This window comes from Thamnophis elegans, chromosome 3 (assembly GCF_009769535.1).
Source record: "Thamnophis elegans isolate rThaEle1 chromosome 3, rThaEle1.pri, whole genome shotgun sequence".
Taxonomy (NCBI): Eukaryota; Metazoa; Chordata; class Lepidosauria; order Squamata; family Colubridae; genus Thamnophis; species Thamnophis elegans.
In genome coordinates, this window is record NC_045543.1 from 122,295,564 (window position 1) to 122,309,036 (window position 13,473).

The window sequence follows — 13,473 nt, forward strand, 5'->3', positions numbered from 1 at the left end:
GTAACATACAGCTAAGGCAGGGGTTAACAACCCACGGCTCTGGAGCCGCATGTGGCTCTTTCATCCCTCTGCTGCGGCTCACTGTCGAAAGGTCAGCGCCAGAATTTTGAGAAGAGCTTCCATTTGGGGGAGGGTGGAAGCATGGCACACCAGGAGGAGACTCTGTGACAAGGGCAGGTTTTCCAGTCGGCTTTCCAATTGACAAGCTTTCAGTTAGGACAGGTAGAGGAAAAAGGACGCTGCGCTAGGAAGAGACTCTATGGTAGGGGAACCGGACTTCTGGTTGGCTCCAGAATTGAATGGAGGCTTCTGGTTAGGGCCTTTGTGGCTCTTTGAGTATTTAAGGTTGCCAACCCCTGAGCTAAGGGAATTACATACATTTTTTCCTCCTAGAGTTATCTGCTCAGTTTGTTCATACTTTATAGTCAATCTTCCAGTTTCCAAAATACTATATGGATGAATAGCTATCAGCCATTACAACAAAAACCAAATCTTTAAGGATAGTTTTCAATGCCATTCTTTTCTTCAGAAAAAAATGGATGGAAAATAGCCTGTAACAAGAATTTTTTAATGTTCTGTGAACATTGCCTCCCACATGTAGGTTTTTTGATGTGAGAGACTTTATAGAAATGTTCTATCTAAAGAAAAGTGTTGGAAGAGGCCCCTTAAGAAATTGGATTGTGGTAGCAATCTGGCAGAGCAGATAAATCAGAACAAGTACTTATGAAACAACCATTCCACTATGGCAACTTAGCTGTCACTATTTTTCATTAATTAGAACCCTTAACACTTGGGTTTTTCTGGTTGGTATGTAATTTTTTTTCAAGATTATATCAAGAATGATATAAGGGCGGAAACCCATTCCACTAAGATCTCCAAAGTTCTGCTTTGCTTTCCTTCTCTGCTTTGTTGAACAGAAATATTTTCCCTTCCTTCCTTCCTTCCTTCCTTCCTTCCTTCCTTCCCTCCCTCCCTCCCTCCCTCCCTCCCTCCTTCTTTTCTAGTTTGTACTCCCTTCTCTTTCCTTTCCTGAAAGAGTTTTCCTTTGTCTAGCACAGGGGTCTCCAATCTTGGCAACTTTAAGACTTGTGGATTTCAACTTCCAGAATTCTGGGAGTTGAAGTCCAGAGGTCTTAAAGTTGCCAAGGTTGGAGACCCCTGGTCTACAGAAAGGTCTTCTTTATTGTTGTTTTGTTCTTCTATGCTAACAGAGGCATCCTCATGGCAGAATAACTGGACCATCCTCTCTGCCAAAGACTTACCTCCCTGTTGTCGTTGTTTGCACAGCCCAGGAGCAGCAGGAATGGGTGGGTATTCCCAGAGGACATAACTGCTTAGCACGTGAGGCCTCAGGGCACCAGTGACACAGTCTGCTGCCTGCTGTCAAGCCACTCCTTGCCCTTGAATATTACCTGCCAGCAATCCTAGTGGTCTTCAATTCCTCTTACAGTCCATGGAAAATGAACTGGAACCTGTTTGTAACTTATTCGCTTTGGATATGAGGCAATCTTTCTCAACCTACTACTTCCTTTCAAGTAGACTGACTCCACATTATGTAGAGTTCACAATATATGGCCAAGGACAGTGTGGGTCCCTCTCATGTGGTGAACCAAAATGTATTTCTTTTTATAAAGCAGGAACATTTCAAACCTCTTCATAAACAGCAGAGTTTATCGTAGTTCTAAATTAGTTTGAGTAAATGGTTAATACACTGTTGTTCTCTATCATGGGAAACTTTGGATGAGGGGTTTGTTAGAATCCATACCAAGATTTTGGATCTGTGGTTTGGATAATTTCCTCCTCCTTTTTTCCAGGCTTTATAATAGAGTAAATAATAGTTCTTAAAAGGATTTGCTTAGTCAATGGCTGATGTTATGGTAAACACAAGTTCCTATACACGTGATGAAACACAGTGATTTTAACTCTAAGTTGACAGCAGAGTAGGGGAAAAATAATATTTGTGCTTGAGAGCTTACTTTGAGTGCTTGAGTAAAATATAACTCTCCTTAGATCTCCTTGGTAAAAACCCAAATAAGAAGAGTGGGGAGTAAATATGTTAGTAATCATACTCAAATCATTTGCCTAGGTTAGAATCTCCTGGCAGGCTAGCTCATATTTTTGCCATGTGGCAATCTCATTGGTGTGTGATAGAAGACATGCAGGACATGTATATGGACCAATGCTTCACCCTTGTCTATCATTACTGCATCTACTTGGCTGTTTGATGGTTTTGTCTAACATGCAATGAAGCTTTCCCATAATAGTCTTCCAGATGGCTCTTGTCAGAAATCGTTGCTCAGATGTTATTGTTTACTGGCACACTTCATCTGTGAATGTTTGAATGATTATCCAAACAAGGCAGGAAAAAGAGCGGGGGGGGGGGAGAATTACGCAATTCTGTTGGGTTGTTTGTGAATTTGCACAGATGTTAAGTTAGCAGACTTGGTAAATCCAGCTTTAACTTTAATCAGAAAAGTCTTACAAACATTAGAATTTCAGCCTTGTATTTTGTTAAATCATGGGTGGGCAACAAACTCAGCGTTCAAAAGCCATGTATGAATTAAGTCGGCAGGGAAGCATCACGTTTCTACTTATTTTTGTGAAATGGAAACAGTGCATTTTGTACATGCAATATGATCAGTATTGATGACAGTAAAACAAAACGATTAAATAGATATTCTAGAGCAGACATCAAAATAATTCCATCCCATTTTCTTCGGTACTGATATTTCTACTGGCCTCAATCTGGCACCATATCTTAACTGGAAAAATGTTGCACTCTAAATCATAATATAGTTGGTTGCTTTCAACTATGGCTTAAACAGTGTGTGAAGGCCAGCCAAATGAGGTTTCATCAGTAAATTATCTTTCTGCTAACCATGGCTTAGTCTCTCCTGTAAATGGAACTGATTTCTATATATAGATGTAGAAGTAACCTAGTAGGAAAGCACTGTCCTGCTTAAATTTCCTTTTGTTTAAAATATAGGCAGAAAACCATTGTAGTGGTAGAGAACGGAAAGCAAAACTTTTTCTTGAGCTTAGCTGGTTAATCAGAGAAGAGCTTGGCTTCAGAGATATGATTTTTCTTACTGAATAGTAATTCATGGTATCTAAAACAGATGACAACAAAAAGAAATACATTCTATATAACATATATAACAATATGTTGATAGTTAAATTAGAATGTTACCCACTAGTAGTACAAAAGAAGCTGGAATACAATTATGTATTAGGTATAAATATACACATTTAATTTAAAGAAACCTTTTTTTAAAAAAATAATAATATTCAAATTCTAAGGAAATGCATGCGTTTTTTAATTTACCTTTTTAAAATATGAAGTCCTATACATACTTGAAAGGAGTGAGGCCCACTTTCAATGCATCTGCATATCATAGTGTAGAAAATGCTGTAAAGCTATTATCACATTCATGAATGCTTCCTTTTAGTTTTTATTTTACTTGTATTAGTTAGGACAAGATTAGCACCAAAAGTCCTTGGAATAGCTCAATTCTGCATCATCGTCTAATCCTGTACCCTATATTGGCGCCGGAGTGCCATAAACCCAAAGACCAGCTGGCCAGTGCACATGTGCGTGCTGGCCAACTGGTCTTCGGGGTTTCCGGCATGTGCATGCGTGCCGGTCAGCTGATCTTCTCACGCGCCGGAGGACTGGCACACACTAAGACTAGCTGGCATGTGCACGTCGGAAACCAGAAGACCAGCTGGCAACAGCGCACATGCCCACAGAGAGGGCTCTGGTTGCCACCTCTAGGACGCATGCCATAGGTTTGCCATCACGCCCCTATCCCATCAGCCTGCCAATAACGTTCTTACTTTCCTAATATGCAGACTGTGATTTTTTTGGGGGGGGAGAAATGCTTCTTTCTTGTGGAAAATTTGTTCCCCCATAAATGTGTTCGGTATTATTATTTAGCCTTCTCTGGTTTTCAAATTTAAAAAATGTGATTAAATGATGTAACTTTATTGTAAAAAATACAAGGCAATATAAATGGGTGGGTAGTATTATGACATCATTTGGATAGTTCTTTGGAAAAAGGAGTAAAATGCACGGAATTAGGCATTTGTTTTGTTTTAGTTGTATGTACGTGCGTGCAAGAAAAAGATTTATCCAATGTCAATTATGAGTACAATGTCCTGGAGGCAAGCAATGTATTAAGAGCTGTCTCAATTCTAATTTCATACAGCTATTTCTATAATTGTTGGTGTTCTCCTTTTACATCTGATTGCTTGCTGCTTCTTCTGTATGTTTTGCGAAACTTAAATATATCCTACCTGAATATATAACAGCTGCCACTACAAATATGACTGGGAGCTTCGCTTAGGAATCGATAGTCACTAGACTATATTCATTTTAACATTAACAGTCACCACTCTGAAAATTCTGATTTATGTTTTCTCTTTCTCCAGAGTTCAGGATCTTTTTTCCTCAGCTTACAGGAGTGCTGACCCTGGCTTTCTTTATCCATAATTGTGTAATTACGCTACTTAAGAATAACAGGAACCAAGAAAAAAATGTAAGTGACTAGAGGAGAAAATATGTTTACATGCAAAAAGTGACTTTTCCTCAAATTGCTCTTTGTAATGGTTCTTAGGTATGTGCTCAGGTATGGCCTGTATTGGGGGTCATGTAAATTTCAGCACTCTAATCCAATGTTTGTTCACCTTAGTCTACAGCTAGCTTTCTCTGAATGCTTCATTAAGCAATCAAATATTATTCAGGCCAGCCCTAGGACAAATGCTCAAAATAAGATTCTGAAGAATCTTAAGGACTTCCTAGTAAGGAAATCATTGATGGCTTTCAGTTTGAGAAAGTTTAGAGAACCATTTCTAAAATTTTGAGGCTCTCCCAGTCCGTATACATACATATAAATTTGAACTAGCAAAGACGGGGGATAACAATGAATCTTCCCTAGAGTGGATGTTTGGTCAGAATGATTCCATTAAGTGTGCATAGAATCATTTAGGCTTTGTCACTTCAGCCAGTCTTCAGGACTGACCTTCGGAAAAGCACTGAGCAAAAATGGGATTCCACATTTAGCAGAAAAGCAGAACATCGATACTTATCTCAAGTTTGCCATTCAGCATCTGGATGACCTTCCAAATATTTGGAGAAATGTTTTACAGCTGGATCTCAAACTTGAATTGTCATGAATGTCGCATAAAGTCTGATTCATTAGCATGGGGACCAGACACTGATTTTTGTATATTTATAATAAAGTCTCTAGTGACTCAAGAAAGAAGAAAATACAGGGTAACATGATATGTCATTAAACAAAATTGTATTAAATTTTTAAGGGATGTTTTTTTTAAAAAGCTGTAGTGCTTTTTTGCCATTTCACTTTGACCATTAATCTGGTTGCGTTTTTTAATTCATCAGAACACAAATATTTGGTTTGGTTTGGAGTATTGCCGAATAGCAGGATAAAACCCTTGAACCTAATAATCTGAAACTTGGCACTTCAGACAAGGCAATTATTCCTGAAAATAATTTTAATTCTGCCAAGAAATCAAAAGGATATTTACAATTCTCTTTAAAGAGGAGTGAAAGGGTAAAATGCATGTTTTGTTTCAAAGCAGGAGGCTGAAATTACTGTAAATACAGCTGACTTTCATATTACTTTTAATTGAAAGTAGGCTGAATTTATTATTTTCTATCTAAAAAAAAAAAGCAATTCCAATTTGATGATTTCTGGTTATAACTTCCAGTTATATTCTTGCTTATCTTGGTCTGGCATCATAAATTAAAGCTGTATGATGGAAGTGACTTAAAAAGAAACAAAGTAATAAGTACAGGTAGTCCTCGGCTTACAACCGCTGTTTGAAGTTACAACAGCCCTGAAAAAAGCGACTTATGACTGCTTTTCACACTTACAACCATTGCAGCATCCCCATAATCACATCATAATCAAAATTTGGATGCTTTGCAACTGGTTCATATTTATGACGGTTACAGTGTCCAGGGGTCATGCAATCACAAGCAAAATCAGATTTGTCACCTTTGTTTCTCAAATAAATAAAAAGTATCAAAGTTCATTGAATCCATCTCACTTCATATAACAGAAGAGGCACATGAAGCTCTGATTGAGTCAATCACAAAGTTAAGCAACATTCGAACCATCTGAAAGAAGGTGAATTCTAAATTAAGCCACTCTGGAGACTTGCTTCCTTAATCTTCTGTTTTTGGAGCAAAACAAACCAAAACAAAATAAGCTGTTGGTGTAAATGATGACTGGGAACACCCCACCCCACCCAGTAGTCCTAACCTTTTGTAAAATGGTCACAACAATTTTATTCTCCCAGATTTTCAAACTTAGTTTAATTGTTCATGCTGTCCATATTGAGAATTGGCTATATTTTCTTAATGTTATTTAACATAAGCGCTGAACTTGATGGTTCTTGTAGCATAAAACTGAAGCTAAACTCTTTCAGTGCCCAAAAGTAGCATATTTAACCCATTTATTTTAAAGAGATGCTTATTTTAGAAGGTTCTCCATTTTCTATTCTTATAAGTCGAGAAAGAGAAAAAAATGTATGACTTTCTGGATAAATATGGAATCTAAATCTAACTTTTTTACACTGTAGCCCAGCCTAATGCTTTAGACTGTAGCCCAGTTTAATGTTTGCAGATCTCACTAGCAGTCTACTGTTTCCAGAACTAGTATATAGTATATACTCAAATGAAATGTTGACAGTAAAAGAAGTTAAAAGTTCAGAGACTGAGATAACAGTTTATGCTGTGAGCAAGCATTGACTAGATATAAAATTTGCAATCTCCATTTTTAAATTCATATCATCCCCATCCTGCTTGAGTAAAGCAGCTGCTGAACAGACAACAACAGACCGGGGATCGGAAGCATTTTCTGCCAGGGAAGAAGGGACTTCCATAAGCTGTTGATTTTCAATTTGGGTTTGAAGATCCCATTCCAAACATTTACAGGAATTATATCTAGCTAAAAAGAAATTAAGGTCAATATTACTCACTGAAATTGTCTGTTCGTTTAATCATTCATTTTCTGCTGCTTCAGGGGCTTGGACAGAATCTGGGTTTTATCAGATGTAACTGGAGCGGTACAGTCATGAGAGTAATTTAACAAATATAAAAAAATAAGAAAATTAAAATGGAATGTTGCAGAATAGAATGAGTTAATGTTTTTCTTCACATTGCAGATGTCTGTGTTTCTATTACATAGAACATTATAGTTCTATGATTCTGTGAAAATACTGTGGGATTGTAGATAAATGTTCAAATGGTGTTGAGGTATCCAAGTAAAGAGCCCCACTTGAGAAGAATGAAGTCAACCAGGGGTATTCATGGCAGGGTCAAAAAAGGTCTATAAAATGTTAATAGGAACATGGATTGATCCCATGATTGTGGCTGCCATTTTGACTTTTTAAATTAAAACATTCCTCCATCTTACATCTGTTTTTCTGCTACATTATCATAAACCACAACTCATCCACAATATCATTTGCTGAAAACGCCATATACAGTATATGCTGAACCAAATTTTGTTAACCATGGTTTACTGAATAAAGGCACTTGGTGCCTGCTTTTATTCAGCGCAGGCAAATGGCAACCCTAAGGAGAAGAGACAGGAGCAGGAGTCAACTTGCTAACAAGTAAATCTCGACTACTATTATTGAAATGGACCAGAACAAAAGGCACAAATCTAAAGAATGGAATAATCTAAACTCTTCCCAAGATGTTGTATAAATGCCTGTTTGGAGATAGAATCAAAAAAGAGAAGAAGGGGTAAAAGAAGATGGAATGAGCTGTCAGGGAAGACATAAGATTTGGGGATTGTTGCTTATTATCTATAGTAAAATAGCCCAGTGAAAAGAAAGTTGTGAACCACAACTTTTTCTCCGATATGGAGGAAGTCATAACATTTGCTTCAAATGATGAGCAACAGTTGTGAAATAAAACTCAAAAGATAGATTTAGAATATGGTCCAATTTCTGAAAAGAAGAGTTTGTAGGCAAAAAAGAGTAAATAAAACTGGGAGGTGGTCCTTGATGTCGCAACGACACAACATGCAATCGTGGGGCTCCATGATTGCTGTCAATATCTCTGTTGCTGGATGGTCCTTTTTGAATCTAAACTGTTCCGAAGGAATGGTGATAGAGAAGAGCAGGTCCTGCTGATCTCAGGGACATCGCAAAGTCCCTGATCGATCCAGGAGAAAGCTCTTTTTGCCGGCTACAAGAGAAGCAGTAAAAATGGCTGCAGAAGGTTGAGACAGTCCCCTAAAATGGAAGCAGAACAGGAGAGACAGTGTGAGAAAAATCCTTATTATTAGAGAAGAGAAAACCCAAAAGACTTAGTTAAAATTGAAGACAGAAGGAAGGAAGTGGCGAATTAACACGTATCTTTTTCACTTTAATTTTGTTTGTTTTCTATGGATGGACTTTTTACAAATGCCTCTTACTTTTAAACTGGACTGGTCTTTTTTTCCCTTTCCCCTTTTTTTTCCTATACTTTTTCCATTTTTTGTATTTGTGGATTAAAAGTTTCTTTCCTCGCAAGGCTCGTCTGGATCGTAATCTTTAAACATTTTTTTTTCTTCTCTTCCGGAGTTCGGAGCTTAGAAAGAGAGGCAAAAACAGAGGAAAAGGATGTAACACTGCCATCTAAAGGCTAAAGACTTGGCAATATCTGATAATACAAAGCTATTGGCTTTGGTTACTGAAAGGGTCAGTGGAAAACGTCTTGTTTATACAGGTGTTTCTTTGAAGGAAAAAGAAAGCTTTGACCTGAAAAACTTTACTGAATTTGTTTGAAACCTAGCAAAAGCCTTGGATGTTTTAGTGGCAGTGTCTATAACCTGGAAAAATGGCCCAATATGAAGAAGAAAAGGGACTAACATTGCAAAGAATTATGCTAGAAATTCAAGAAGTCTTAATAATCACAGAGAGAATTGAAAAGAGACTTGAAATTATAGATCAAAATACAGAAAGTACAGAGGGAAGAGTTGAGAATACTTATAAAACAACAATGAAATCTGAGGACAGAATTCAAAAAACCACAGAGACATATGAAAGTGATAAGAAAATTGTTGACACTGACAGCAAATCGAGAGTGGAGGGAAATGATAAGTGCAAAATACGGAAAGGAGAGATCGATGAACTGGAACTCTATCTCAGATATCAAAATATAGATGAAGAAAGGGGAGAAAATTTGGCAGAAACAATGAGAGTAATTTCGGCAGAAGCACCAGAGATAATAAAAGTCAAGCTGATGAAAGGAACAGATAGAGGGTTTCCAATCTTTATAAGATATGCAATGAATAACAAGTTGTCAAGAGAAGTCTACATAAGACTTATCAAGAAAACACTTAGAATACAGATTCTACAAATGGCAATAGATATTGGACTGCACTATTTCTGGAAGGATACAGGATAATGAAATGAAACGTCACAATAAAATTTAGTTAAATGTATTTAAATTTTGAGTACTATGTATAAGACAAAGTAATAATAGCTATAGCCAAATAAATGATTAATAATGATAATAAAGCATTTACATATACTAGATTGATAATATGAAATGTTATACAAACTGTAAGTGTGGATGATGGAGATGATTATAACAATTTGTATATATGTATATTGAATTGATACTAATGGAAAAAAAACATGGAATTGAAAATTATTAGAGAATGTTATCAATGCTAAAATAATAGAATGATTTAGAATGGGATATAAAAATTATTATTGGATATATTGAAGATGATATAATGAATCATTATAATATAAATGGATACATATTTAGAATACCTTGTTTAAAATGGAGAAACAATAGTGATAAGCAAACAAATGAAGTATAATAATAATAATGTATACAAAGATATTGGATTGACAATATGTGAATTTGATAAAGCTCAAGTGATGACTATGGAAAGGACGCAGAAAGACTTTGTAACCAATCGATACACTGTATGTAGTTGAAGAGGTTTTTATATTATATGTCTTGTGTTTTTGTGTTTGTTTGAAAATAAAGATTTTATTTTTAAAAAAAGAATAAACAAAACTGAACTTGCTTGTTATTCCACTTTAAGGAATTTACAATGAAGCACATGGTTTCCTTTCTGTCCCTTTTAGTTGTACAATAATATTGTAAGGATAGGGTAGTTGAGAATTAGTGACAGAAACATCTACAATAGGGTGGTGAAAAAATGGCAGCTGCAACTGTGTGATGAAAGCCCTGCCCCCTTTTAGCATGTTGCCATCTCGACTTTATTAACAAACGCTCCCCATCGTTCCATCACTTGCCCTTAATTCACTCTCTTTTGTAAGCCATGAAATCTGGAAGATTTTTCCTTCATTCATCAAGGGAACAGAGCCTTTATCCAGCATTGTAATTTACCCACATTGTACTTTAATGTGTGGAAAAGTAAAAGGCACTGCTAGATTTGAAGCATCTTCTTGCCAGCTAAATACTATAAAAAGCATCCCATAAAAGAAGACACTTGTATAATTTCCATATGTCATTTGGTATCCACATTTTTGTAAAAGAAAAAGTTTGGTTTTTAACAAGAGGCCCGGTTTAAATAGGCTCCTTTTGGAGAACGTGATGGCTTAATTAGCTTTGATTTCCAAATTTGTAATAGCTTTTTTTCTTTATGCCCTTCAATGTATGCTAAATTGTGGTTTTGTGTGTATGTAAGTGTGTGTGTATGTGTAACTGTTTTAACCCACAGTCCCAAAGTCACTGTATTATTGTATCTACTTAATAATTAAAAACAATATATTTTCCATTTATTGGGGCACAGGGAACAATTAATTCAAACAATAAGAATTATTGTTCTATGATTTAACTGTTCCAGGAGTTGTCCTGTAACTAATTTTGCATATAATAATTGAAACAAACTGATTTTATTTGTTTGCTGTTTCTTGTGTTTTAACTACAGGTCAGAGATCTTTCAATTGCTTACTTTTTAGTCAGTTTTACGTATCTCTATGTTGGGGTGCTAATCTTTGCTTCTTTTCCATCTCCACCATTGAGCAAGGAGTGTATAGAACAGGTACAAAAACCTTTAACATGGGGGGGGGAGCTTTGTTTAAATTGCTGATAATTGGTTATATGTAAGCATTGCTCTCTTTTCTTCTATCTGCATCCGCTTCTCGGCCTTTTGGCTAAGATCAAGTGTAGTATCTATCTGCATCTGCATTTAATATAATGTTATTATCAGGTCCCACTTTCACTTAATGCATCAAGTCAGAATTATGAACATGTCATACTTTAATAATACCACATTTTTCTAATTAAAGCTATTTTGGCACCATTAAACACTAGCTGTCAGTTGAATCAATTGGTATAACTCATTGTACCATTTTTTTCTTCACTTCAATGCAGATATTAATTGTACAGAAAAGTCGGTTACTTTTTCAAATTAAGAAATTTGTTTCAGAAGAGTCTGCCTTGGTTTAATTAGCTAACGTAGTGAGCTTTTAGAAGCTTAAACCAAATGAAGTTTCTAATAAAGCATAGTTTCCTTTTTTTTGTCTGGACTGGAAAAATATGTTTATCAGTTCTGCAACAACTAGAATCCTTAGGCTATTACATGAAGTTCCAAACTGGTAATTTTAGTTTCCTGATTCAAATGAAATGTGAAATAAGGGCTAATTAGGGATTTCCTGGATTATTCTCACCTTGAACAAACATTTCGTATACAGGCCAAATATTTATTCGTCATATGGTTTACACAGCTGAGATGACATCCAGATTGGCTCAGGGTCTAATTAAAGTATGGTACTATTTTCCAAATGGTAAACAGTGGTTATATGGAAGTATGCTGTTATACACTGGACTGGTGCATAAATGAAAATTATCGGTGTAGCTGGAAAATAAAACAGATCATTAAGCAAAAATTGTTTTTCTATAATGTTTTACAATCCCTTCTCCAGCATAGCTCGGCATCTCAAAATAAGCTTTATGCATCTGAAGACATGCATTTGTCTAGGAAATTGTGTCAAAATAAATTTGTTTAAGGAAAAACAGAACACACAAATATAGAAATGCATCTGTGCATGTGTTGAGAATATAAAATGCATAAGAATTTTCCCTATTTAAGTTACAGAACTTAATTTACAATAAGACTGCAGTTTTTAAAATTCTAGAACCAAACTATTGTAAATAATTAAGCCATATTTAATTTGTCCTTCAGGAATAAAATTCCGTAACTTCATGTATAAGTGTTTCCATGATTAAAAAAACAAATATACAGATGAAGCCATTATAGAATTTTCCAAGTCTTGTATATTTCAATTATGAAGATGATATGTTGATGTGTTATATATTCTCTATATAGAAATGTATTTTCATTGCTTTAGAATCCTTTATATATATACATACATATATACATACATACATATACAGTATATACAGTATATTATATATATGTATGTATGTATGTGTATATATGTGTGTGTGTGTGTGTGTGTGTGTATGCAGAAGAAAATGACAACCCCATTTCACTTGCATCACTAACTTTTCTTTTTGTTAGAATTTTTTAGATAATTTCCCCAGTAACGACATCATGTCATTTCTTGCAAGAATATTCCTGCTGTTCCAGATGGTTACTGTGTACCCACTGCTTGGTTACTTGGCACGAGTTCAATTTTTAGGACATGTCTTTGGGAATGTTTATCCAAGGTAAACCCCTCCTTTTTGGCATACCTTAGTTCTATTTCTTGTTTTCACACCCATGTCATAGAAATATTCTGACACTACTCATTTGCCACTGTTAGAATAAACTTTCTATTGTGGTTAGTGATAGCTTTTCATTCAAGCTTCATGTCAGTCTCAAAGGAGGGTGGGGGAGTGTTTTTGGTTTGATGTTTGTTTGTTTGTTTGTTTGTTTGTTTGTTTAAAATGATGTGTAAACAGGACCATTGATATTCCGTATGTAATTTTAGAGCAATTAACCAAAATTTGGCATCTTGATTACACTGATTGCAACTGTAGCTTGGTGTAATGTGCAAGTGGGATGCATTATTTCTTTATGGGTTTTTTGGCATGTGTGTGTGTGTGTGTGTGTGTGTGTGTCTGCGCTCCATTCAAGCCTTCTACTTTTCTCCATATAGTGCGTGCTCTAGTAATAGCAGCAAAAAATAAGGCAAAATCAACTAAAGTTGACCAAATGAACATTAGTTCTTTTATTTTTTATTTAAAGAAGGAGAAATCTTGCTTACTAATTCAGGAGTCACCCTTATCATAAGTCACCAAGGTGAACATTTTATGTGCCTTTCTTCAAAGAGTTTTCTGATAGATAAGGAAGGTTACATAAACAGCTGCAAGAATCACGAGTGCTTCTGGTTGATAGTGACCTTTAGAAAAATGGATTCTCAGAAAATATTCTTGGTTTTATTACATTGCTCAAGGTGTTTAGAAGAAATAGCAGAGCATTTGTATATGGAATAGCTTCCTGTCCAGGCTTTGATTCAATT

The 13,473-nt window shown here is 35.7% G+C and overlaps 1 protein-coding gene and 1 pseudogene across 1 annotated transcript in view; both read left to right on the top strand.

Moving 5' to 3' along the window:
• Window positions 1–13,473, top strand: part of SLC38A9 (solute carrier family 38 member 9) — a 52,038-nt gene that overhangs the window by 30,375 nt on the left and 8,190 nt on the right. Inside the window, 3 exon segments of the mRNA XM_032213655.1 lie at window positions 4,432–4,538; window positions 10,935–11,048; window positions 12,531–12,679. Coding sequence (XP_032069546.1) covers window positions 4,432–4,538; window positions 10,935–11,048; window positions 12,531–12,679 — 370 coding nt within the window.
• On the top strand, window positions 11,141–11,228 carry LOC116506854 (annotated as a pseudogene).